The 12,201-nt window shown below is 37.2% G+C and overlaps 1 protein-coding gene across 2 annotated transcripts in view; it reads right to left on the reverse strand.

Moving 5' to 3' along the window:
* CKAP5 (cytoskeleton associated protein 5) overlaps positions 1–12,201 on the reverse strand; it is a 109,495-nt gene that overhangs the window by 32,494 nt on the left and 64,800 nt on the right. For both annotated transcript variants that reach the window (XM_082844028.1, XM_082844029.1), the window contains exons 17-24: positions 9,602–9,787; positions 8,978–9,072; positions 5,897–5,954; positions 5,679–5,804; positions 4,925–5,064; positions 4,614–4,788; positions 3,916–4,029; positions 2,350–2,478 (exon numbers count right to left, since the gene is read on the reverse strand). In XM_082844028.1, coding sequence (XP_082700154.1) covers positions 2,350–2,478; positions 3,916–4,029; positions 4,614–4,788; positions 4,925–5,064; positions 5,679–5,804; positions 5,897–5,954; positions 8,978–9,072; positions 9,602–9,787 — 1,023 coding nt within the window. The remainder of the gene's footprint in view (positions 1–2,349; positions 2,479–3,915; positions 4,030–4,613; positions 4,789–4,924; positions 5,065–5,678; positions 5,805–5,896; positions 5,955–8,977; positions 9,073–9,601; positions 9,788–12,201) is intronic.

Raw genomic sequence — 12,201 nt, forward strand, 5'->3', positions numbered from 1 at the left:
ATGAATCAGCTGCTATGAACATTTGTATATAGGCTTTTGTGTAAACATAAATTTTCATTTTTCTGGAATAAATGCCCAAGACTTGCTGGGTCATACAGTAACTACACGTATAGTCTCATAAGAAACTGCCCAACTGTTTTCTGGAGTGGCTATACCATTTTACATTTCCACCAGGAGAGTGTTCAAGTTTTTCCACATTCTTGCCAGAATTTGGTGTTATCACAATTTTTTATTTTAGTAATTCTGATAGTTGTCTGTGATATCTCATTGCAGTTTTAATTTGCATTTCCTTGATGGCCAATAATGTTGAACACCTTTCATGGGCTTATTTGCCATCTGTATATCCTCTTCAGTGAAATGTCTGTTCTTGTCTTTTGCCTATTTTGTAATTAGATTTTTAACTGTTGAGTTTTGAGAGTTCTTTATATATATATATATATATATATATATATATATATATATATTCTCGATGATAGTCCGTTATCAGACACAGAGGTTGCAAATATTTTCTCCCACTCCAGGCTGTCTTTTCATCTTCTTCACATGGTCTTTTGTAGAGTAAGAGTTCTTAATTTTGATGAGGTCCAATTTATCAAATTTTTCTTTGATGAATTGTGGTTTTGGTGTCTAGTCTAAGAATTCTTTGCCTGAATTTCTATATCTTGAAGGTTTTCTCCTATGTTATCTTTAAAAGTTCTATAGTTTTATGTTCTACATTTAAGCCCATAAATCCATTTTGAGTTAATTCTGGTGTAAGATGTGAGGTTTAGGTAAGGTTTAATTTTTTTGTCTCTGGATGTCAACTGCTCCAGCATCATCTGGTGAAAAGGCCACACTTCCTCCACTGAATTACTTTGGAAACACTGTTGAAAATTAGTTGCTCATATTTGTGTGGGTCTATTTCTGGGTTTCCTCTTCAGCTCCACCTATCTGTATCTATCCTCTTCCTCCTACCCCTTGCTATCACAGTGTCTTTTTTTTTTTTTTTTTTTTTTTGCCACACAGCTTGGCTGGGGGGATCAGTTCCCCAACCAGGAATTGAACCTGAGCCCTTGGCAGTGAAAGCATGGAGTCCTAAGCACTGGACCGCCAGGGAATTCCCCAGTGTCTTGATTATGTTAGCAATTTAATTTCGTAAGCCCTAATATATGGTAGAGAGGTTCTTTCCATTTTTTTCCCTTTGTCAAGACTGTTTTAGCTAGAATATAAATTTTAAAATAACCTTGACTTTGTCTATAAAAAAACTTTCTTGAATTTTGATAAGAATTACATTAAATGCATACATCAATTATGTATACATTAAATGTATAGAACTGACATTTCTAATTTCTACTATGTTAAATCTTCCAATCCACAAACAAGGCATGTCTCTACATCTATGTGGGTCTTCCTTGAATGCTTCATCAGCATTTTTGTAATTTTCAGTAGACATATTTTGTATTTTTTTTGTTAAGTGTATAGCTAAGGATTTCATTTTCTTTGGAGTGACTGTAAACTGTACTATGTTTGTAACTTCGGTTTCCATATGTTCAATGTATTATAAAGAAATGTGACTGACTTTTGTCAAATGTGATTGTGTTTATTTTGTATCCTGCAATCTTACTGAACTCATTTATTAGTTCTAGGAGTTTACTTGTAGATTTCCTGGAATTTTCTATGTAAACAGTCATGTTATCTGCAATTACGGATAGTTTTATTTATTCTTTTTCCAACTGTATGCCTTTCATTTCTTTTTCTTGCCTTATTGCAGTGACTAGAACTTCCAGTTCTATGCAGAGTAACAGCAGTGAAAGTGGACATTCTTGCTTTGTTCCTGATCTTAGGGGGAAAGCATTCAGTCTTTAACCACTAAGAATATTATCATTTACAGAGGTTTTTTGCAGATGCTTTTTATTTAACTTGAGTAATTCTCTTCTATTACTAACTTACTGACAGCTTTTATCATGAATAGATGTTGGATTTTCTCAAATCCTTTTTTTTGTCAACTGATAGGATTATATGACTTTTCTTTAGCCTGTTGGTATGATGGGTGACACTGATAGACTTTTGAATGTTGAACTATTTTTATGTCATGATTAAAACCTCTTACTTTACCATTTAAGAGTTCAAGCAAAGAGAAAACTTCACAAAAAGGCTAGTCCTTTAAAAAGTTTTATTGTTAAAAAAGCACATGAAAGGAAAAAAGAAAAGGAAGCACATGAATAAAAAAGCTCCAGGAATTTGGTTTCATATTATTAGCGATTTTATAATGGAACTCATTCTATCCATTCATGTATATTTATTAGGTAGGTCCAAGCCTCTATGAAGGTAGAAGACATGAGTAAAGCAAATCATATTTGTGGTACTAACCTCTTGCCTCAAGAAAGGATTTTCCTTTTTGAGCTCTTCAGAAAGATCTTCCCCCTCCAGCCATTCCTTCATGCCAGTCTGTTCTGCCCAAGCATTCACTGTTGCTAGGGCCGCAGCTCGAACATTGTTCTGAATGGAAGAGAGAATCAATAAAGGTAACACTGCTATGGTTTGGAGGTAGGGAGTGAAAAGCCTGTTACTTTATGAACACGAACAATGGAGGTTTCTCTAAAGTCCACATGAACATACTTGGAACATACTTCATCTTCTTTGAAACAGAATGTAGATCCACGTTGTACTGAAACTCCAAAGTAAATTAGAAACATAAAACTCCAAATTGTAAAGATCCCATACTCAGTTAATTAGGGAAAACAGTGACCTGGGCATAAAACATCATGTTAGGGGAACAAACTCTTAGGTTTTGTTTCCTGAACTTCTGGGGACTCTTATGTCCCTGGTTATCTGCTAAAGAATGTAATTCTACCTGTTAGAGAACTCTTAATAGTTAGACTGAAATTAACAATTTGATTGAACATTTTTGTTTTTATAGTAATTTGCATTCATAGAATGAGAACGACTTACTGACGTGAAAAATATTAAAATAGTCCAATTCCTCAAATTAAATGTATTACACAAAAATAAAGAGACATTCGAATATTCAATTAAGGATAAACATAAGAGCTTGCAACTTTCAATGTGACAAATTCCAGGACTGTGAAACTGCAAATATCTTACTGAAGTACCAGAAGATCCTACTCTAGTAGTTGAGGGAACAGGTAGAAAATAAAATACATGATCCAAAATTTATACGTTTATTCACTCTTTATACCAACACCTTAAACAATGATATCATAATCATAATAGCAACCATTTTTTGAGTACATACTATATGAGACAGGTACAGGTACTTTATGTACAGTTGCTTATTTAATTCTGTAAGAATTAAATTTCATAGATAAAAAACTGAAACTCAAAAAGATAAACAACTTATCTAAGGGTCACAAAGCTAGTGAGATATCTGATCACCTTAATAATGCCTGGGAGGTAAAAATTTTTACGATTTTCCTCCTAATATTCTCTTCTCTAACAAAGTTTATAAACTGTTTACATGCACTCTTACATGTAAGAAAAGGATTGGGGCTTCCCTGGAGGCGCAGTAGTTAAGAATCTGCCTGTCAATGCAAGGGACACGGGTTCGAGCCTTGGCCCAGGAAGATCCCACATGCCGTGGAGCAACTACGCCCGTGTGCCACAACTACTGAGCCTGCGCTCAAGAGCCTGCAAGCCACAACTACTGAGCCCACGCACCACAACTACTGAAGCCCGTGCACCTAGAGCCTGTGCTCTGCAACAAGAAGCCACTGCAATGAGAAGCCCGCGCACCATGACGAAGAGTAGCCCCCGCTCGCCACAACTAGAGAAAGCTCGTGCACAGCAACAACGACCCAACACAGCCAAAAATAAAAAAAAATAAATAAATAAATTAAAAAAAAAGGATTATTCTTAGCCCAGTCATGTGGCTGCCCTATTCCAGAACAGAGCTGTGGTAAAAAGACTCAGGTTTACCTTGCTGTCTCCAAGCACTGTGATGATAGAGATGCCTAAGTTCTTCACATGTTGCTTGATGTTTGGGCCCATGGCTACTGCCAACTGCTGGAGGATATTCAACGTCTGCTGCACCTGGGTGGGAAAAGCCAACACCTTATGTTCAAACCATTGCAAGGTGTGCTCAAAGTTTTGCAAGTTTGCTGCTATACAGTCAATGCAGTAGGAAGTTTCTGGCCTACTTTAAAAAAATCAGCTCATTATGATACTAATCAGCTTATGAATAATTTTTGGGTGATGGTGTCTCCTTTTATCATCAGTTCATAAAATTGGAATATTAGAATTTTTGACTAGAGATTACAATGCTTTATAATTTTAAAGTAAGGTAAAGCCTAGTTTAAGAAAAATCTCACATAAAAATCCAAATTTAAAAATTAGAAATTAACTTGTTTATGGGTATTACAAGCAGTTTTATACAAAAATACTTAATATCAGAGCCCTGTAAACAGCAAATCTGAGATTCATGAAAATTTGATTAATAAACTTGCCATCTACCAACATATCTTGAGGCACACTTAAGAAATTAAAGGAAGCTATTTCTAGTTCAAAGCAATAGAGTGACTAACTCCTTTTTGTTTTTGCTGGTGAAGGTTACTGAAAAGGATCACCCTGCAGGGGCAGAGAGGGGAGAGAAAAAAACAGGCATATATTCTACGTACCAAGATTTTATTTGAATCGTTGAGTCGACCCTTCAAGGCAGTTGGAAGTTCACCTATGTTTGGCTGGATAAATTTTGCTTCATTGATAATACCTGCCACTTCATCTAGGCCTTCTTTCCTGATCTTCCAATTCTTGTCACCAATCTTAGACACCAACTCTGAAGTGATTTTATCACTGAAAAAAAAAAGACAGAATCCTTAATTCCAGATGCCTAAAAGAACAATGATGTCACAGAAGTACCCTGACTGAGAAATAGAAGACACCATTAAGAACTAAGTATAATACATCAAATAAATCATTAGCAACAAACCTGATTTCTGTCCTTGGCAAAAGATCCACAACATCATTGCCCCCATCATCTGGTTCGTCTCCATCTTCTCCTTCATCTGTACCACTTGTACTGTGTTTGGAAATCCCTCTGGTTGGAGCAGGTGGGTTCTGTCCCTGCATCTACACACAAATAAGTCAGTGAGGCTAATGAACTTGATGAAGAATATGAGAGCAAACTGGTTAGAGAATGGTACCTGTGTCAAACTTTCATATTCCTTCATAATACTTAATATTCACACAGCACATATTTTAATTCCTACTTAGATTCCAATTTTGAGACTATGTGACAAAAGATATCTTTATACAAACCTATTAGAATATGACTTCTCAATCATAAAGCTGTCATTTGACTTGTATGCCCAAGACAATACACAGCCAGTCTGCCAAAACTTAGCAATTTCAATTAGAAAGTTTATTCAAGGAAGGTCAAGTTTCTTTTTACTTAAAAAAAAAAATTTAATGTTATATTTAGTGTACTTTTGGAATAGGTAATACATTCAAAATGTTTAATATTCCAAAGCCACAAAGGGGAAAATGTCCCATCCTATACTATAGCTATCTAGTTCTCTTCCTCACAAAGTCATCTATTTCTTATGAATTCTTCCCAGGGATACCTTATACATATAAAAGCAAATACATAAATATTCTTCATTCCAAAGGGTTAAAAGTTTAAACTTAACTAATATAAGCATTCTCAAGTCAACTATGGATTGTATCATTTGTGGAATCTTTACCTTCTCAAATTCTGCATCTATCTGGGATAGGAGGGCAGGCTTCTCATCCTCAAAGAACATTCGCAAAGAGGGACCAACGTACAGATACATCACGCCAAGCAAGGTGATGGCAGAAGTCCTCACAGCCTGGCAGAACAAAAATAACTTTTCAGATCAGAACAGAACCATAAAGATGGCTGTACTTACCACTCTTCCTATACATGCTGGTATGTACTCACTGGGTTTGTTGCAGCAAGAGCTGTCTTCACATTGCTAATGAAAGCTTTCACGTTCAATCTAGAAGAAATGATACTTAGAATGAAAAACAAGTGAAACCTCAAAATACTCAATGGAGTTTTATAAAGCCAGACTCTAGAACCAGCTTCCTTTAGATATGTCCTGAGTTTCACCTATTCTCTTTCTACACTCATTTAAAGTAAGCTTTAAATACTATCTATATGCATTAGATCAATCCAGTGTTGATCTCTTTCCTGAACTCCAGATTCATATATCCGACTGCCTTTGTGACATTTCCATTTTTATGTCTAGTAGATAACCTACATCTGTCAAAACCAAACTCCTGATTGTCCACAGCCCGCCCCCAAACCTGTTCTTCCCATAGTCTTCCCTATCTCAGTAAACAGGCACTTCATTCTCCAGTTGCTCAGGCCATCCCTGACTCCTCAGAGTCACCCTTGACTCCTCTTCTCTCTTAAGTTCAATATCCTGCTTAGTTCTACCTTCAAAATATATTCTGAGTCATAATACTTCCAAGCCATATAATTTCTTGACAGGATTATTTCAGTAGCCTTCTAATTAGTCTCCCTGCTTCTGCCCTTGATCTTCACTATCTGTTCTGACTGAATAATCCTCATATTATTCTGCTCAAAACTATCTAATGGTTTCCAATTTATTCAAAACTTTGAGGCCCTACACAACCTGGGCCCCTGTTCTTTCTTCAATCTTTATCTCCTACCACTCCCTACTCCCTCACTCTTCTACTTCAACTGCATTCTGAAGAACAATTACTCCTTGCTATTTTAAAATATATCACATGTGCTCCTGCCACAGGGCTTTTGCACTTGCTGTTCCCTTCATCTAGAATGTTTTTCTCCCAGGACTTCCCTAACCACTTCCTGACGCAGTGGTTAAGAACCTGCCTGCCAATGCAAGGGACACAGGTTCAAGCCCTGGTCCAGGAAGATCCCACATGCCGCGGAGCAACTAAGCCTGTGCACCACAACTACTGAGCCTGAGCTCTAGAGCCCGCGAGCCACAACTACTGAGCCTGCGTGCCACAACTACTGAAGCCTGCGCGCCTAGAGCCCGTGCTCCGCAACAAGAGAAGCCACTGCAACGAGAAGCCCACGCACCACAACGAAGAGTAGCCCCTGCTCGCCGCAACTAGAGAAAGCCTGCGCACAGCAACAAAGACCCAATACAGCCAAAAATAAATAAATAAAATAACTTTATGAAAAAAAAAAATCTTGGCTTTGCCACTTTCTGTGACTTGGGCAGATCACTCAAGCTTTCAGTGCTCTAGTTTCCTCATCTATAAAAGGAGAGAACAATACCTCACATGGTTTTTAATGATGATTAAATCAAATGAGTTATTATTTAGAAAGTGCCAGGCATAAAGTAAGTCTATAAAATTTTGTTAAATAAAATACAATAGTTCCCCCTTATCTGGGAGGGATACTTTCCAAGACCCCCCAGTGGATTCCTGAAACTGTGGATAGTACTACATATACTATTTTTTTCCTATACCTATGGAACTATGATAAAGTTTAATTTATAAATTAGACACAGTAAGAGATTAGTAATAATAACTAATAACAGAATAGAACAATTATAACAATATACTGTAATAAAAGTTATGTGAGTGTGCTCTTTCTCCTTAATCAATTTTTTCAACTCTACCAGAAATGCAGAGGCTGCTTCACTGGCAAACGCAGCCTCTCCTGTAATTTTTACATTTTTCAGTCCCAACCTGTTTCTGAATCTGTGTAGCCATCCTTACTTGCAGCAAATGGCTTGGTGTCACTTGTTTCAGGGGATCCCTTACTGAAATCTTCATAGGCTGCACGCTTTTGGGTGGAACACATTGCCATCAGTCATGTTTTCTTTCCGTTTATGTCTTCCACCCAAAAATTCAATGCCTTTTCCATCTTAACTAAGCACTTACAATGTTTGCAGTTTGAGGTGCAACAGTGAAACTCACGAATTTTTTTCCTTCACAATTTATGGATAGAAGATTCTTACTGTAGATCTTAGCAACCTCAGCATGCCAGTTTTTTCTTTCCTTACTGAGTTGAGAACTTTCACTTTTTTACTTAAAGGAAGCACTTTACAGCTTCTTTTTAGCATATCCAAATTGCCAGCATCTCTACTCTTGCACTTTGGGGCAATTTTTTTTACGACTTTTTTGATGTGGACCATTTTTAAAGTCTTTATTTAATTTCTTACAATATTGCTTCTGTTTTATGATTTTGTTTTTTGGCCGCGAGGCATGTGGGATCTTAGCTCCCTGACCAGGGATCGAACCCGCTCCCCCTGCATTGGAAAGCAAAGTCCCAACCACTGGACAGCCAGGGGAGTCCCATAGGGCCATTATTAAGTAAAATAAGGGTTACTTGAACAGCAGCACTGCAATACCACAAGGATCGATCTGTAACTGAGACAGCTACTAAGTGACTGATGGGTGGGATACACTGGACAAAGGAATGATTCATATCCTGGGCAGGACAGAGTGAGATTTCATCATGCTACTCAGAACGGCCCACAGTTTAAAACTTATAAATTGTTTATTTCTGAAATTTTCCATTTAATATTTTTTGAATGCAGTTGACTGTGGGTAACTGACACTGTGGAAGGTGAAACCACATATAAGCGGGGGACTACTGTAAACAAATGTGATCAATAGACAAATAACTTTGGGAAAGAGTGGGTTAAACAAGTGTCTTAACTGCAGGACTTCTCAGAGCCTTTAATTTTCCAACGTGCACTATAGATCTCTAAACAAGTGTGATTTTATATAGTATTTTCCAAATGTATTTGACTAGAAATCCTTGGAACTGGCTTTTCTGTGGGACAGTTACAAATACTTGAGGAAAAATAACTTAGAGAACTCTAATATTAGTGGATATCAAAATGCAGGAGCACAAGCCAATATAGGCTTTTGGAACAAAGGTAGTCTTGTTTTATATAAATTATAGACAATCCAGCTCTGGCTTCTCAGAAATAAGCAGCAATAGCTACAACAAATATAATCACCAGTTTGGAGACTGGCAAAACATGTGCTTGATTTCTTTCTGACTTACCCAGAAAAACCAAATTCTTTTATTGCATTTGATAGCCAATTCAGAGTTTCTGACTGATTCTTGGGATTCTTCTGTAAGAAAGCCATTGACATAACCTGGAGTGGAAAAACAAACATACAAAAAACCAAAACAGATCTGTGTTTTCTCTCATATTTCTCACAGAAATATAGCTTGACATTAAGGCAGTAGTAGATTAAGCGTGGTTTTCCTGATGCTAACACAACTGCAAGAATGCCTTAGGAATGAAATATTTAATTTACACAAGAAAATGAGGTAAGTGACAGAAGTATTAAAAGCATTCTCACAGTATTGTACATCAACTAATACTTCAATAAAAAAAATTTTTTTAAAAGGCAATCTGGACTGTTTACAACTTTTCATTAGTGGTCACTCTGGATGATAATGTCTTAAGAGAAAATTACTTTCATTCTTAATAGAATATTCTTGACTAAGACAATTTTAATTATCAGGCAACAGTGCAAAAATTACTAAAGGTAAAAGTAAAACAGTATCAAAAAAGGTTTTACTTGAGAAGAAAAGAACTAAAGTTTAACTAATAACTTTAAATTAAAATTTGGGAAAAAACTGGGAAAACTTGAGGAAAGAGAGCTCTGTGTCACTAACCTGTTCAGCTGTCCATGGCAACATACAAGCTTCTGCTATTGCTGTCATAGCTTCTTTTGCATTGTTCCCACATTTCACATCTCCAATCTTGTCTACAAGGCCATCTAAGACGATCTGAGCTGAAGTTTTGGAAAAATTTCCCTTCTGGGCAATCAAAGCAACTATGTGAAGCTTCATTTGCATCACCTGAACAAGGATAAGTATCAGAAAGTTATGAGTAAGCCAAAGACTTTTTTTTTTGGCGGGGGTGGGGCGTGCCACGCGGCTTCTGGGATCTTAGTTCCCTGACCAGAGATTGAACCAGGCCCTCGGCAGTGAAAGTGCCAAGTCCTAACCACTGGACCGCCAGGGAATTGCCCAAAGACATTTATTTATTTACTTATTTTTATAGCAGCCTGAAGATGTAACAGCTGAGAACATGACCAAACTAAAATCAAACTTTAAACCAAGAAACAAAATAATTTTTATCCTTTAATTGTTATCAATTAATGTAGCTGACAGCTAAGACAGAAAAAAAGCCACTCTGTTTTAAAATATTAACAAGCAATTTTACCACATGAAGTTTATGAATTGAAAAATATAATTTCTATTTTCTCCTTCTCCTATGGTTATCTGCATATAGTACTGAGCATACATCCTGAAATACATAATAAAATGACCATACTAATTCAGAGTTCCTACTAGAGTTGCCCACAAAAAAAATTACAACCCTCGTGTACACACACACACACACACACACAGACACACACACACACCAGAACTTGAGAGATTTAAAGAATTTGTAGATTTTTAAGTGGAAGAATGGAAGGAACTGTGAAAAACAATTTAAAGATATTAATGTGATGATGGCAGATGTCTGGGACTTCAGACACTTTTGACCAAAAATATTTCCCTTTTTCCTGTTTGAATATTTAAATAACAAGTGTTGGCAAGGAAGTAGAGAAACTGGAACTCTCCTGCACTGCTAGTGCAAAGATAAAATGGTACAGCCACTTTAGAAAACAGTTTGTCAGTTTCTCAGAAAGTTAAACACAGAGTCACCATAAGACCCAGCAATTCTACTAGGTATATACATGTGTTCACACAAAAGTTTGTACATGAAAGTTCATAGTAGCATTATTCACAATAGCCCCAAAGCAGAAACAATGCAAATGCCCATCAACTTATGAATGGGAAGGGACTTCCCTGGTGGTCCAGTGGTTAAGACTCCGTGCTTCCAATGAAGGGGTCGCGGGATCCCTGGTTGGAGAACTAAGATTCCATATGCTACGTGACACAGCCGAAGAAAAAACAAAGAACTTATGAATGGGTAAATAAAATGTTGTATATCCATACGATGGAATACTGTTTAGCAATAAAAGACTGTAGGGCTTCCCTGGTGGCGCAGTGGTTGACAGTCCACCTGCTTATGCAGGGGAGGTGGGTTCGTGCCCCAGTCCAGGAGGATCCCACATGCCACGGAGCGGCTGGGCCCGTGGGCCATGGCCGCTGAGCCTGCATGTCCGGAGACTGTGCTCCGCAGCGGGAGAGGCCATGGCGGTGAGAGGCCCGCGTACCGCAAAAAAAAAAAAAAGACTGTAGAGTTGATATATGCTACAGTATGGATGAACCTTGAAAACATTATGCTAAGTAAAAGCCAGACACAAAAGGCCACATCATTCTATTTACATGAAATGTCCAGGAGAAGTGATCCATAGAGAGAGAAAGTAGATTAATTGTTGCCAGGGACTGGGGGTGGGGACTTGGGGAGGAATAGAGAGTGACTACTGATGGGTATGGGGTTTCTTTTTGGGGTGATGAAAATACTCTAAAATTAAATAGTGGTAGGAGTTGCTAACTATGTGTATAGACTAAAAACAGCTGCACTGTACCGTTTAAAACAATTTTATACCCTCAGGAAAGTTGTTATAAAGGAGAAAAAGATATAAAATTATCTCTTGATATGGATCTAATACAAAGAAGGGTATTAGCTCAAATCAGGTGTGCTTCTTTCACCTATCTGAGAAGCTACGTAACGGGAGTTTTAAAAGTGGTGGTGTGAGGGGAAGAAGGCAGTATCAGAACCTTCTGGCACGGGAAACCTTTGTGGAGCTGGATGGTTTGGATGAGGTTATAACGCAGTGCTAAGGGAACAGTGAGCAAGGGAGCTATGGTCCTAAACAGAGAATAAGAGGTGGCAAAACAGAAGTAAAAAAGAGACTAGCAGGAAGCCAAAAATAAACCTGATACATTTCAAACTTTTGTTTCCCATCAGCTCTATGTATGTCTAGAGGAGAAGAAGAAAACACTTTTCTCATTTTCCTTCATGTATTACTTTCCTATACCTCCCTTTACACCTACTTTTTAAACTAAATAACGCTACTGCTCAATTTCATCTCTATTATCAGTTAATGAGTTAAACCGATTATGTGGTAATTTTTTATTGGCAATTTAAAGACATTTATTTTTTATGCAAAGAAATAAGAACGCTATCTCATTGTTCATCCCTCCCTATATTCGAGGGCTTCCAGGTCTAAATAATGAGAAAAATGCATACATATGAATTAACAAACAATAAGTATTTGTATATATATAAACTCCTAAATGCACAAAGTTAGAGT

The sequence above is a fragment of the Leucopleurus acutus genome, assembly GCF_964270905.1.
Source record: "Leucopleurus acutus genome assembly, chromosome: 8".
Lineage (NCBI taxonomy): Eukaryota > Metazoa > Chordata > Mammalia > Artiodactyla > Delphinidae > Leucopleurus > Leucopleurus acutus.